General features: G+C 44.7%; 1 protein-coding gene across 1 annotated transcript in view; it reads left to right on the top strand.

Annotated features, from left to right (window-relative positions):
* The window catches only part of LOC144772734 (serine/threonine-protein kinase Nek3-like), a 263,235-nt gene that overhangs the window by 218,111 nt on the left and 29,282 nt on the right, over positions 1–15,842 (top strand). Inside the window, exons 12-13 of the mRNA XM_078657269.1 lie at positions 1,316–1,450; positions 13,505–13,631. Of these exons, the coding sequence (XP_078513395.1) occupies positions 1,316–1,450; positions 13,505–13,631 (262 nt within the window). The remainder of the gene's footprint in view (positions 1–1,315; positions 1,451–13,504; positions 13,632–15,842) is intronic.

Raw genomic sequence — 15,842 nt, 5'->3', positions numbered from 1 at the left:
TTGAAAATTCTAATGATGATAACATTTTTGAAAATCAAATTTACGCCATATTATAACTTTGGCATTTATTTATTTTTCACAACTAGATAAGTATATATGGTTGAATCTAGACAATTCCTCCTTGGTTGTAATAAAGGTAGAAATGCATGAATGCTGCGATTAGAATAATGAGTACAGAGCATGAACAGGTGTTTTGGGAAATTTAGAGCATAGTTCATGTTGGTATAAGTTTTTTTCACAATTGCTCTGCCACTCAGATGTTTCCTAAGCTTTTTGTATTGGACATAATGTTCGTAATTACATTTTGGGAAATGTATTAATGAGCAGCTATTCCGGATATACCATTCTCGTAGGTCATCTTTTAGGGAATTCCATCCCAGATCAGTTACCCTGCTATATCTTGTTTGGACCGCTCCACTCCTGATACAGTTAATCCAAATGAAGTCTTCTCTGCATCCAATAATAGCAAGAGAAATAAATATTTCGCTTTGCCCAATAAGGGTCTCATTAGAAGTAGTGGGATAAATCTGATCCATGCACAAATGGGAGTTTCTTCACCGATTGGAATTCCTTATTATTCACGAATTCATGTACTACTGCAATTTTCCCAGGCAACTTCTGCCTGAAAATCTTTACAACATATTGGGACCTACATGGACAAAGGATGTAAAAATATGTTAAACATTCAGTAATTGGTGCTGTAAACACAGAGCCTGCTTGTTATGCCTCATTCTGACATGCTAAACTTTTAATTAGTGCTATTTACCACCACATTATATATCCCATCCAATACGATCAGTATTATGATGCGCTATAATCCCCAACCACTTTTCTGAAGGAATACAGCAGCCTGCTGTCAGGCCATCTCTTCCACATTGATCCACGTTTTCCACTCATTCACTCTACCCACGTGCAAATGTGTTCAAACAAAACGTTGATGGGGTTACATTCTCTTGGAAACTTATGGAATACTTGTATTTGCCACTAGCTTGACAATTGATGATCACTTTCACTTAATATGTTGAAAATAATATCTCGAGAAGGTGTGTGCGGTGTAAAGCTTTTCGCCATACTAAAGCCAAAATTATTGGTTTGCTATTGCTTGTTTTAGGGAAGTAAAGTTGTTTGAAAAGACTGGAAACAACTATTTCAAGGAAACCATTATTACAGTATGGTGCTTTGGAGTCATTGAATGGTTTTCAGAACACAGTCACCCACAATAAATGGTTAAATATCTGAATTGCTTGTTGCTTGGTAAGTCTTTTTGTTTTATACCACTGATTAAATATATATATATATATTTTTTTTACTGTAGGTAGCGGTGTTACAATGCAAGGTGAAAATAGGAGCCGGAAACAGTGGGTCAAGGAGTCTCCAGACACCGTGATAAATATTCTCAAAAATGCTGATCTGACTTCTGCATTTCAAACCTATACAATTTACAGGCCAGGTAAACCTATTTTACTTTCTGAAAGTTATTTATTTTACACTGTTATAGAGTTGGAGTTTTCAAGTGGCAAGTGATCACATGTTCTTTATATAATGTCCTGAAATAAAGGACAGTGAAATTGCTTTCTGACTGTAAACAGTGTTAATTTGACCAAAGCTGTTACGTGGAGTGCATTCACCGACATCCATAAGGACAAAATACTTCAAAACTTGTTTTGTCTTTAAACATCTTCAGACATGCAAATAAATGATTCACCCCATGAAACTTCAGCCTCTCTACCATGCTTGACTCTCTATACACAGGATTCCTTCAGAATAAGCTCTACAGTGGTTCTCATCTTACCTTTCCCCTCTTTTTTTACGATCCTGGTGCTCCTCTCTCTATTTGTCCTTATCCCACGTACCAGTAGACATGGACCAAGGCTCTGCCTGCACCCAAAAAATATTCTTCTTTACATTGCCTTGCTTGGGGTTGCAGTATTCTCCTTCGACTTCTCTTTTCTATACTCCGACAACACCAAATTATCCTTCTCTTCTTTCGTGTCTTTTTTCAAATGTAGTAGGACCATTACTTAGTAAAAGCCATACATACCCCCTAATCTATAGGCAACCTAACATCAACATCTCTCCCAGCATCCTTCCAGTCCTGTGGTCAGATCATCACCTGCTCTCCTCCTGCATTAGTAGGCATGCCCTGCCCAGGAAGACAACATTTACAATTCAGACCCCCATCGTGCTTGGGCCAGTGTCACACTTGAAACTGTATTCTCACAGATAGTGCTACCTAGGATGAAGTGCTAACCCACTACAAAAGTCATGCCATCATAGTACTTGAGAGCTCTCAAAGCTGAACAATTGAAATCTTAATAATTAGAATGGAAATTGAACCGAAACAACACTGTGACTGATGCTTATAGGAGCACAATGTGCGCTTAAATGCATTGCGACTCAACAGTCTTTCTTGAGACGGATTTGCTACAAGCCACCAATACTCCATGCTAGTTGTAAACATCTTCCTTCATCCAGAAAGCACTAAACATCGCCTGCCTTCCTCTCCCAAGCTTACTGTGATTAACTTGCATATTTTTTCATTCTTACAATTTATCAAGGTATAAAAACATTGAACTATCTACTCTACACTGCTTTTATTAAACTCCATTTAAATCCATCATTAATCATATGTCACCGAAGACTTGGTTCTTAAGAAGAGCACTAATCTTAAATTAGGATCTACTGATGAACTGTGGCCCATTGTCGTTCTCAAGTCTGTCATACCTATGGTGGTGGGATTAGTAAACTTGTCAACATCTTATCTTCAGGGCATATAACCCATATTGGAACAGCAGAAGTTGCCCACACGTCCCACACCCTTTACTAAAGAAAAGACCAGTTAGGCACCTAACTACTAGAAAACGAAAACTCTGTCACACGGTCTCTGCAGTAAGATTTCTGTGTAACAATAGCCCCCTCTGACACTGCACTGGTGGCAGACCCCTGGCCTGAGAGCTTCTTACTGGGTCTGGAGACTGGGGGACACCCTCAATGTACTTTGCAGGGGGACCCCCTCAAGTTTCGTTGCACCACGGTGGGGAAATTAGTTACTTAACAACTTTCTTGCTTCTCAGAAAAGGGTAAGAGTTTTACACTTGGCAACAAGATTTACTCCCAGGCGCAAACACAAACCTTTCTGCGCCCCTACCCACTGACAACCTTAAAAAAATCTTATGCAATGGGGGCTCTGAGGACCCAATCCTTTTGGCTCTTTCCACATTTATGATACAGGAGTCCATACAATCCTCTTGTGCAGACTTAAAGAACTAGGTATTGAGGGGCGGTACTGAACTGGTGCACCTCTTCTTTGTCAATCTGCACTTAAAATCTACTTATGCACCCATGTAGATTGAGCGATCAGGTTTTTAACTTTGGAGCATCATAAAGCTCATCACTCTCCCCCCTGAGATGTATAATCTATGTGGCTCCACCACTTCAATTTATCAGACACTACTAGATAGCAGTAAAATATGCAGGTGATGTACCTGGACTAAAGCAGTTTCCATTCCCTTAACAGTTTGCAGTTCTGCTTGCCTGACATCTACGTTTGGATGGAGGTCACCTTTCTGAAGCATAATGGTTGCAAAAGAGAGCTTCAGCTCTTTGGCAACCATAGCCAGAGGTGACATAACTCGATCAGGCCTTTCCGTTTAGGCACACTACCTCTACCATTTATCAAGGACAAGCCCTAGTCTTCTCGATGGAGGAGAAGCAGTCTTTAAATGAATAGATTAGATCTGTTTATCTAGTTGCTTCTTGACACTCAGCATGGTTTACGGTCAGTGTCTGGTGTAGGTGGAGAGTATGGAGGCACTGAAAATGGAGAAGCATTTAATTTAATTGATTCAGACACCCCAACTAATCATAAAAGTCAATACAGCCCACACAAGCTTGGCAAAACACCAAGGGGCATAGGATAGGGCAAAGAGAAGGCAACACAATTGCCAGGTACATTGCCACCAGTTTCTTAAAGCCCAGTGGGTCCAAAGTGGGTGATTAGAAATCAAGGAATAGGCATCCTCCAGGTGGAGCCACACCATCCAGTCACCCAATAGCACAGTGTCCCCAAAGAGGTGAATCCCCTTCATCTTGAAGTACTAATATGAAACATCAGGAGATTTAATACTTTTGTTCATTTCAGTCAGAGCCATTCAGATTATTTCGAGCCAGGAAGATGGACCAGACAAATCCCCTTTGGTTATATGCTAAGGCGATGTTCATCCACTATAGCTGATTGCTCCTGTTTCTGCAAAACCTATTAGGTACCTTTCCACAGTTCAAAGGACCCAAGGAACCACTGTCATGTTTTCCTACTTGTCAAGGAACCATCCAATGTATCCCTCCCCTGCCACTAATGGAGGGGAAGTTGAGTAAAGGACAATTTAATTACCTTTGGTAACGCCTTATCTGGTAGAGACATGATCTAGCTGCAGATTACTTACCTTTGAACTTCCAGGCATCAGGCTGGATCCAGAAAAATGTTCTTAGCAGTGCCCCTGCGCGACGGTAGGTGGCGTTGGTTGACTCTGTCGGACGTCGTTGGCATTGTGTTCCTCGGGGCGTCCACATCGTCAATATAACCGCCACTCCGGCGCGCTGAACATCAATACTTTTCACGCCAGAAGCGTGGATCCATGAAGTAACTGACCATGGTGTGTTAAAAAGAAACTAGGTCCCTGAAAGGGAACAGCCCTGCTACTAAAAACAATTCCGCAGTGCGGAGAGGATGAGTGGGTCGGTAAGGAATCTGTGGCTAGACCATGTCTCTAGAGCTGTACAAGCAAAAGGGGGGGTTTGCTGAACTGTTCCTCATAGAGAGAAAGGGAAATTGTGAAATTGTTAGCTGGCGTGACCAGAGGTGTTGATGTGGCACCTAAGGGCATCCATTTTGTTGGACGTGTTTGCCTCACACACCCAGAAGGGTGTCATGCTTCATCATCGGCGTTTGCTCCTCGTCGGGGAGGCGGTGCAACCCCCGACGGGCTCACCTCAAAGAGGGGCTCTTTTGCGGAGATCTTTTTGTCCAACAGCCTTATGGTGAGGTGAGGGTGTGTGGGCAAGGTGGTATAGTGCTTATGATAGGGCAGTTAAAATGTAGCAAGGGGTACCGGAATTAACTTTATTCTGGGGGTCCCCTGGCTGCAACTAAAAGGTGGGGCTAGCTCGCTAGGTGTCAACAGGCTAATTCAAGTGATCCTAGAGGAGACTAGAAGTGGAAGTGGTCGACATGTTTCTCGCAGAGGGGATAATCACCCGCGATTCATCAGGACCTTTACAAAAAGTGAGAAAAGGGGAAAACTTAAAAACAATAACAACATGCTAGTGTCATGTGTTGTGTATGTTACCTCAGTGGAAATTCTCCTATGCCTATATATAGAGAGAAGAGATAAGAACACAATGGTTAAGACATAAGTTCATTAAACCGAAAACACAAAGGTCACGTTATTGCCAGCGTTTGGAAAAAGTAGTGGCATGCTGGCGGTGTTGTGAACTATTTTGCACAGCCACTGCATGCCTGGGAAGTGGAGTGAGCAACGTGCGTAGTCAGGTGCACACAACCACTATAAATGTGAGTAGATCTGTGGCGTGAAGGAGTGAAATAAAATTAAAACCAACGTTAAAAATGCAGCATACTTGGAGCGATGTGGCGCTCATCCATTGTTATTTAAAGGTGCAGTGCTTGTGGTAGAGGCACCTATAAAACTTTAACTATATTGTGGCTTGGCTACGAACAGGCAGTCATTCAATTCACTCAAATTCCATCCGCGCTGCAGAGGTATAGCATACGTGCGTGCCCTTCTTACCTAAAAGTCAAAGACTAATTGCCACATGAGGGGTCGGCGGGGCTGAACATCAGGGATGAGCCCATAGTAGCTAGAGGGAAACACAAAGTGTGGCGCCTTTAGGGTTTAGAAATACGAACACTGGAGTGTTCGTCGATCAAGGCTTTAGCTATCCTTCTCTTTCCTGGAGCGCTGTCACTCACCTCTAATCGCCAGTGTCCGCGTGGGGAGACCTACCCTTCACCGCCGAGCTCGAGTAGATGTGTGAGTTCGGTGGTCGGTGTATTTTATCATGGTAACTGGCCTGGCGTGCGGGGACGTGGCGCCGCCCACTCAACCTGATCACGTGGTTGTAGCCGGTATTGAGGCGGCCATCTTGTAGTGGTGGACGTGCGCTGTTTGCTAGGGCTATCGAGCATCACTGGTTTAAGATACAAGGGCCTCAATGTATGTGCGCTTCGAAAGTTAGCAGAAATGGGAGGAAGGAAAAATAAATAAATAAAGACAAGGAAATGTACCCTGCGTTTTACTGTTTGGGTAACTTTACTTCACGCCGGCCCTGTTGACATCCAGATTTTAGCGGCCATGATGTAACGGGCAAGTGGCGGCAGGAGTGGTGTGGTGAGCACGGCCAAGTCGCTCGTGGTGAGTGGACAACGGCGAGAGTGGTGTGTAGCCAGTTGTGCGGACCCCTGGTATAGTGGTAGAAGGAAACTGGACGTATAGTGTGAGATTGGGCCAGAGAGGAGTGATATAGTGCAATCATGCAGGGTGTCACTATTGCACTCAATGTGTGGCCGTATGGGATATATACAAAGGCAAGGGCAAAGGGTGATAGGGAGTGGCCCATAGACACTGATTGTTCACTGGATGGTTTACAGTGAGTGCCAGGGAATGTCTTCATTAAGACCCTGCTTATCTGTAGATAATCGGTGTACCCATCTTTGCTCTTTGCGGACCATGTCTCTACCACATAAGGCATTACCGAAGGTAAGTAACTTGTCCATGTGATAGAGACATTTAGCTGCAGATTCCTTACCTTTGAACAGATACCCAAGCAACACCTTCCCTGGGCGTGGGACTGCAGAAAAGCTTTAAACAAGGAAATCCTGTAATCAGGGTGGCCAAACAGGCCCTCCCTGCAAACCTGAGAATCCAGGCAATAGTGTCTGGCGAATGTGTGCAGGGATGCCCATGTGGCCGCTTGACAGATGTCAGGGATAGGAACACCACGTTGGAGGGCTGTGGTGGCTGCTTTCGCCCTGGTGAAATGGGCCCTAAGGCCTTTGGGGGGCTGTTTCTTTGCCAAACATAACATATTTTAATGCAGAGGATAACCCAGTGTGATATGGTCCTCTTTTGGATGGCACACCCCTTCTTTGCTTCTACATATCCTATATAGTGTTGGTTATCCACCTGAAACATTTTTATTTTTGTGTGATCAAGGTAGAACGCTCTTTTTGGGTCCAGATGGTGGAGACGCTTCTCTTCCTTGGAAGGATGTGAATGTTTGTTTATGAATTTATAGAGCGCATGGCTGCAAGTGGCGTTCCCTGCGCTAGAAGAGAAAGTGACATTCAGGGAGCAAGGGAGTTTTGTGTTTTTTCCTGAATGCCAGTTCGTTGGTCACCATGTGCACTTCTCTAGGCAGGGTGTTCCAGAGGTTGGGGGCCAAGTACATGAAGGATCTACCTCCCCACCTGGACCTTTTTACCCTAGTCTGTTTCATGAGTAGATCTGCTGAGGATCTTAGGTTTCTGCCTGGGATATAGTGAGTGACAAACTTTTTGATTAAGGCCGGGCGTTTGTTATTCATACCTCTATGGGCAATACATAGTGCCTTAAACTTGATCCTGGCCTGGACCGGGAGCCAGGATAGCGTCTTCAGGGCTGCCCTAGCTTACTGTTGTCTTGGGATTTGGAGCAGTATCCTTGCTGCGGCGTTCTGAACTACTTGCAGCCAGTTTATGACGTATTTGGGTGCGCCAAGATACAGAGAGTTGCCGTAATCCAGCTGCGACATTACTAAAGCCTGGACCACAGCTCTGCGGGTATATTCAGGTATGAGAGAAGGATTTTCCGAAGCATACGCAGTAATCCAAAGCATATACCTGAAAGTTTCCTGGCTTGGGTTTCCATGGTTAAACTTTTGTCTAGCCAGATTCCCAAGTTTTTTATTGCGTTCTTTGGGACTGGGGATTCTCCCAATTTGGGAGGCCAACTGGGATGTACGTTGTTACAACGCATGCTTTTACCACGCATGCTTTTACAACACAGCTTTTTCAACGCAAGTCGTTACAAAGACTTGCGTTGGGGGGTGCAGGATAGTGAATAGTTTAATGTACTATTCCAACTCCAGTCCCCGTGGATAGTAGGGAAGGTGTTGGATAGTAAATTAAACTATTACCTATCCTAGAGCGCCCCCCAGCGCAATTCGTTGTAATGACTTGAAAAACCTGCGTTGTAAAGGCACTGTGTGGTAAAAGTTGCGTCGTAAAGGATGTCTCCCGGCCAACTCATAGCATTTCTTGAGACCGTCTTGTTTCCCAAGAACATAAGCTCTGTTTTACCCCTATTCAGCTTTAGGCTGCATCTATTCATCCTATCTGCTACCTGTGTCATGCATAGTCCCAGATTGTTGTGTACGGATTTAGGACCTTCCATCACTGATAGAATCAATGGGTGTCATCAGCATATGATACTATGGATAGTCCAAATTCTTGTACTATCTCTGCCCGTGGTTGCATGTACAGATTAAAAAGTGTCGGGCTTAGTGCGGATCCCTGCGGGACTCCGCATGAGATTTGGAGGGTCTCAGATAGATGCTCCCCTTCCAGTAGTTGGAAAGACCTGTCTTCTAAGAATGAGGTCAACCACTTTAGCGCAGGGCCTAGATACCTGCTTCCTTTAGCCTATGGATCATTGTACAGTGATCCAACATATCAAATGCGGCGCTAAGATCTAAGAGCAGGATAGCTGCTGTGCACCCCTGATCGAGAACTCCCTTTAATTCCTCAGTAACCACCAACAGGGCTGACTCCGTACTATGTTGGGGTCGGAAACCCATTTGTGTGTTGTGTAGCACCTGATTGTCTTCTAGGTATTGGGACAGGGTTTGATTCACATGTTTTTCAGCTATTTTGCCTAACAGTGGCAAAAGTGAAATTGGTTGGTAGTTTCCTGGTTCTGCTGGATCTAGCTGGGGTTTTTTCAGCAATGGCCAAATTATCGCGTGTTTCCATGTTTTGGGCATCAACCCTTGGGTGAGGGAGAGTGATAAGAGTGCTGCAGTGGTTGATTTCGTTTTTTTGCCTCCCTGTATTAAGATATTTGGTGGAATCGGATCTTGAGGAGATCCGGATTTGATCTTCTGCAGGATTGAAATCAAATCTTTTTCACTTAAATGTGTGAAGTGATCTAGTCTAACTCATGTTATAATTCTCAGATTTTCGTTGATGCTTGGGTGAGTCTCAGCATTATTTATACTGCTATTTTGTTGCAGGTTGCTATATAATATGTCCACCTTATTTTTTAAAAATGTTGCCAACTGATTACATCTTTCTTTGGAGGAGGAATGATTATTTATAACTTGATCAGTGGAGGATAAGGAGTGCGCTACTTTGAATAATTCTTTTGAAGAGTTACATGCTGAGTTAATTTGTTCTTCAAAGTATTTGGCCTGGGCTTGAGTCATCTCACTGTGGTACTGTCTAATAGCCAGCTTGTATTGGCTTTTGATGGAGGGATCGTAATTTTTCCTCCATAGCCTTTCCAATCTTTTACTGGATTGTTTTCATCAAGATTAATTGATCATTGAACCAAGGCGCTTTTTTCCTAGTTGGAAAGTTACTTTGTCTGGTTTTCTGAGGGTGCTGTGCTGCTACTTTATTAATCCAGTCTGCCCAACTCTTATCAGCCTAATCTATATTATCTGTCAGGCATGGGGCTTGAGCTTCCAGTTCGTTCACCATGCTGTCCTGTAAGGTTTTTGGCCATTTATTCCTAGTCCTGGTAGATTTATGACCTATATGTAGGGGCTGTGGGTAATCTAATGTGGAATGTAAGAAATGGTGATCAGACCAGGGCACTGGTATCGGAGTCCCTACCTTTAGATTAGGTTTGTTAGAGAAAATGGCATCCAGTATGTGCCCTTTTTCATGTGTGCTTGCCCTTACCATTTGATTTAGATGCATGGCTTCCATGTCATGAATGATTCTGATCGATGTGGTGCTATCAGGTTTATCCAAATAAAAGTTAAAATCCCCAAGTAGGGTGGTGAAGACCTTGCTAGCTAACCATTGTTGCTACTGTACCGGGGAGCTCCTCTAGGGAGGGTATAGTGGAACCCGGAGGTCTGTAGAGAAGTGTGCTTGAAAAGGTGACTTTGGGTGAGAGGTTAAGACTAAATTGTGCTGCGTCGCAATTGGTAATAGTGAGGGGTGATATCATACATCCAAATTTATTTTTATAAATGATTGCCACCCCACCCTCCTGTTTCTTCCCTCCTATCTTTTCTTCTGATAGTCCAAGCACTGCCCCCAGATTTTTCTATGTCCATAGTGGAGCATTTTTTCAGCCATGTTTCAGTCACAAAAAGAAAGTGGGCAGAGTAACAAACTGTCCCAGATGAAAGGGAGTTACAACCTTGGGCAAATAGGATGCCATAGTTCTCAGTACCACTTTTGGAGGCTGTGATGACAGCTTTTTTGGTGGCAATAACCTCTGCCATGAGGGTGAGTGAACTACATACACTATTTTGATGGTGAGCAACCGTAGAGGACAGTTATGCAGCAGCTCAAACGAGGCACACATCAAGACAGTAGGGACCAAATTAAGGTCCCATTGTGGCATAAGAAAAGGAGACGGGGGAAACAAGTAGGTAAACCCCTTCTAAAATATCTGCACTAAAGGGGACTTAAAGTGAAGGCTATTCTGGCAGCCAAAGAGAAGCCGAAAGGTAGCCCTTCAAAGTGCAGAGTCCTGCTGGGCCAAGGAAAGGATAAACAGGAGGCAGATAAGGGGTCAATAGATAGTTTTGTACATTATTTACAAATGTATTCCATTGTCAGGCATATACCAATTTTGTGGAGGGACGCCTGGGTGCTAGAATAACCTCGCAGACTTCCAGAGGAAGGTCAAAAGATGTCAACTGTTGCAACGCAATCTCCACTCAAGGAGGCAGAGAGTGAACAGGTTTTGGAGGAGTACCCTTCCCTGCAGCTGCGACAGAAGATCCTCCTGAAGAGGCAGCCTGATCAGAGGATCGATGCTCACATCCAGAAGCTCAGGATACCAATCTCTCCATGCCAATACTGGAGCCACAAGGATGACTTGTGCTCGGTCGCTCTTGATCTTCTTGAGCACTCTGGGCAGGAATGGTATGGGCTGAAAGGCATACAGGAGGCCTGGGCTCCACTCGCGATGAAAAGCGTGGCCGAGTGAGAGCCAACTTGGAAACTCCAATGCCAAAACTGTTGACATAGATCTGTTGGCCTCCAAAGAAAATGGTCAAATCAAGGCTCTTCCCACCACTGAAAGATATTTTGTGCCACCTCTGGATGGAGACGCCACTTGTGATCCGCAAGGCACCTTCGGCTGAGTTTGTCCACTCTGGCGGTCAGTGAACCAGCCAGATGTTAAACCACCAGAGAAGTACCCTGTTGTTCAGCCAAGTCTAGAGGTGCATGGCCTCTTGACAGAGTCCACGACCCCACTCCGCCTTGTTTGTTGCAGTTGTTGCAGCACCACATGGCGGTAGTGTGTTGTCCTTGAACACCTGAACTAGCCTTCCCTTTATGGACGGTTAAAAGGCTTTCAGTAACAATCAGATTGCCCTAAGATCCAACAGGTTAATATGGAGCCTGGCTTCCGCTAGGGACCAGAGTTCTCTGATCCCCATCTCCCCCAGATGGCTGCCCCATCCTAGAAGAGACACATCGTCACTACTGTGAGATCTGGGTAGTGAAGGGAGAGGGGTCTGCCTCTGACCCAATCGTTGTCTGTGAGCCACAACTGCAAGTCTTTCACAGTGCCCACTGAGATCTGAACCAGGTGAGTAAGAAGTCCTCAATGCTGTGCCCATCGGAACTTCAGGTCCCAGTTCAGAGCCTGCATGCGCCACCGCGCAGGATGCAGGAGCCCATGAGGCCCAACAGCCTCAGAGTCATTCTCACCGAAATCCAGGATAGAAGCTGAAACCTCTGTATCATAGCCGTATATCCTGGACTCGCCGCTCGGGAGGATAAGCCAGAAACTGCACCTGGTCCAGAACCGCTCTAATGAAAGGGAGATTCTGAGAGGGAGTCGGGGGACTTCGGCACGTTGATAGTGAACATCATCAAGGTTCGCCATAGTCTGGAGGTGAGTGATGACTGTTTGTGACGAGCCCACCTTCAACAACCAGTCATCAAGATAGAGGAATATTGGAACCCCTGATCTCTGTAGATGGGCTGTGACCACTGCCATCACCTTTGTGAACACCCGAGGGACGCTGGTGAGGCCAAAGGGAAGCACTGCAAATTGAAAGTGCTCAAGGCCCACCATAAACCGCAGGTAGCGACAATGGACAGGCCAGATGGGGATATGAAAATAGGCATCCTGCAAGTCTAGCGCTACCATCCAGTCTCCCGGGTCCAGGGCAGACAGGACCTGAGCTAGGTTGAGCATCTTGAACCTCTCCTTTTTGAGGAAGTAGTTGAGAGCTCTGAGGTCGAGGATAGGATAAAGCCTCCATCTTTCTTTGGGACCAGAAAATAGTGGGAATAACAATCACAGCCTATTTCTGGCCAGGGAACCCTCTCTATAGCTCCCTTGGCCAAGAGAGACTGGACATCCTCACAGAGTAAAGAATAGATGATCCTCTGTCAGACGATCGTACAGTGGATGCATAGATGGACGGAGTCGACAAACAGAAGTATAGATGAAGAAGCACAGTCATATAGATGAAGAATGCATTTTTCTAAGTACTCGGACACCTGGATATCTGGGACATCGCTTAGAACATCATAGTCACACTAAAAAAATCGCAGCAGGTTTAAAGTTTTATTGGTTCTGTTTTTAATGTATAACGCCAGGATGTGTCTTTTTACGCTATATGTGTATATGTATGTCCTCTTGGGTTTTCTTATGATACGAAACTCAATAAAATATGTTGTGGAAATAAAATAAAGATTTGCTCAGCATGTTTACACATATATGAAACCTGAGCTAGAGGCATATGCAGACATGTTCCCTTAGACACAAGTTGCAACTGTGTAATAAAAGCAAATGTTCCCACTCTTTCTATGTTGTTTAGTTTAACCGTACTTGCTCTAACTTCAGACATGACTGGTACCATTAGTTGTTAGAGTTGAACCCCTCATATTGTATTCTGATGGATTGAGGCTAAGCAAGTCTTATCTGGTGCCTGTGTAATTTAACAACACTAAAGTTGTTGCCTCATCTTCTTTCAGCCACATCTTTCTTCTGCCTTAGGCCTGAAGACCAGACATCCTCACTGAGCTCAGAAATGTAGATGATCAAAATATTACTCTAAACAGGAATACTTGTAGAGTAGGGTAATATTCATTTCCAGATTCTAATGTAATTGAAATCCATTTGCTCTCTTTTTGCTTTTTTTCAAAGTCTTTAAAATGCGAAATGTACACACACATACTGATTTAAATGTACTTTTTGTGTAGCACACTTTTAAAATGTTTCCTTTTATATATATATATGAACAGCCGCCATAAATTGTTTAGCTGGCCCGCTTTGTGAGGAAATTGGAGCTGAAGATTCTACAGATGGCAAAGAGGAAGAAATAGAAGTATATGCCGAACAGTCTGAATCTAGGTCTGATGAGGAAGACACGTAAGTGATACATGAGTATAAATCTGGCATAGTTAGCAACAACTAGATTTCAGGTTTGTCAATATGTGTACATTTTAAAGCATTGCCACCACCAGTTTTCTGTATTAATGCTCAAATAGAGCTTAAATGCATGGACATCCCTCAAGCAATACATGTGTTTAGAAGCCACTTCTTCCCTTCTCTGTTTTGGTAATGGTTTGGAAGAGTCTCATTGAGGTGTCAGCAAAGTGGCTACAGATACCAGCAATAATCGAAAATAATAATGTGTGATATGTGCAAAGTAGGTAATGTGATTCATACTGAAATGTACATTTGTTTATTTGTGTCTCATTCTGACGAAAGTGATCAATATAATATTATTTAACTTGGAAGTAAAGTCTTATTTGTGCTTCAATTCTCCCCCAACATGTGGAAACACTGGCACTTAGTCATTGTCTACCATTGTAGTATCCTCAATGCTCGATAAGGGTGAGCAAAACCTGGCACATGGAAACTTCTAAACCTTAATCCATTCTACAATCTTAGTTACAGAAAGGTTGCATAACGTCCTCAATGCTGAGGGACACAACCGTTTTAACACCAATCACGTTCTAAAAATATTTAGGGCTTCAGTGTTGACAGGTACTGTCCCAGCTTTGATAATGTTTTATTGTGGACATTCAGTGAATACGTGTAGGAAAGTGCCTTTTTTACATGGTTACAGCAACTTTTTGCCTGACACTTGATGCACTTTGACTTGATGTGCCCTGGGTCACTGCCAATCAGGTTCCCAGGTCCTGTGTTCTTTCCTAAAACTCTACCTTTGTGTCCACAATTGGCACAACTCTGGGCACAGGTAAGATCCTTGTAAAAGGTTCCATGGATACCAGGGGCACTGTAACCAGAGACGGCCTCTAAGAGCTGCAGCATCTATTGTTCCACCCTTAGAGACCCTGCACCTTAAAACACACACACTTCCATTGCAGGCTGCATGTTTTGGTCCTGAAAAAAGTGAAGAGTCGACATGGCACACATCCCTGTGTACCATGCCTGCAACCCACTGCCTGTGGCCTAGGTAAGTCACCCCTCTAGCAGGGTGCACTAGACCACAGGTGAGGGTTGCATGATCACTGTACCCCTACAGTGTCTAAGACCATTCTTTGTCCTTGTAAGTGCAGTGAAGCCATAAGGAGTACATGGACTGGGAGGTGGTCATTACCGACTTCACAGCACCATAATGGCTTTACTGAAACCTGGCAAGTGTGGTAGCAAACTTCTCAGCACATTAAACCCACATTGATGCCAGTGTGGGATTTAATATAAAATGTGCTCAGATGGCATCTTAGAGATTCCCCGGGAAAAACGACCAGCCCTATTGTGATTCCTGAATGGCTACCCGCCGTTTGCCACCACCAGACAGATTTCTGGACCCCAGGGTGTGGGACCTCCGCTCTCTGGGTCCAGAAGGAAAGCCCATCCTGGGCAGAGGTGTCATACCTCTTCACCCAGGATGGACCGGGTCCACATAGGGGAAGATTCAAATGTCTACTGCCTTTGTTAGCTGACCATGCCTTTTACTGCCCCCAACAACTGCCTCCCACCTTTTCAGACCCCCACTTTGGGCGGGAGAATCGTCGGGTAAACCAAGTTAGGAGGAGAGGTGTTCCCACCTTTGCCAACCCCACCCCTCAGGTGGGGGAGGCGAGGCGAAGCACACATCTCAGTCCCCTCCATCTTAAAGATGAGGGGACACAGCCATTCAGTGAGAGGCTCATGCCCCCCTCCCACTAGAGGGTGGCATAATAGGGGGTGTACTCACCCCAAGGAAGGTACTCATTGGTCCCAACCTGATGCCCCTGAATTTAGTATTTAGGGGCGACCCTGAACCTTGCCTCGTCAGATGTGAGAAGGAGACAGAAGAAGGACCAAAGAGCTGTGCTTTACAATGGAGAAGAGGACAACAATTGCTTTGGCCGCAGCCCTACTGGCCTGTCCCAACTTCAGCCTGCAACCAGCAAAACCCCGATGTGTCCAGCAGCCATCCAGAACCCAGAAGACCTGCCCAGCCTTCACCAAAAAGACTGTCTCCTGTGACACTGCATATTCTCAACCAAAGACTCCAACTCAGACAATGGACCCAGCCGGATCGTGGTTCTGCACCCGACGCCCACTGCCCGAATTCGTGTGGCCCAACCCCACGAAGAGGCCTCCCCAACAATCCTGACCTGGGAT

The sequence above is a fragment of the Lissotriton helveticus genome, chromosome 8 (assembly GCF_964261635.1).
Source record: "Lissotriton helveticus chromosome 8, aLisHel1.1, whole genome shotgun sequence".
In the NCBI taxonomy this organism is placed as follows: Eukaryota; Metazoa; Chordata; class Amphibia; order Caudata; family Salamandridae; genus Lissotriton; species Lissotriton helveticus.
Note: the sequence above shows the minus strand (reverse complement) of the source record. Positions and strands in the feature narration are given on the sequence as shown.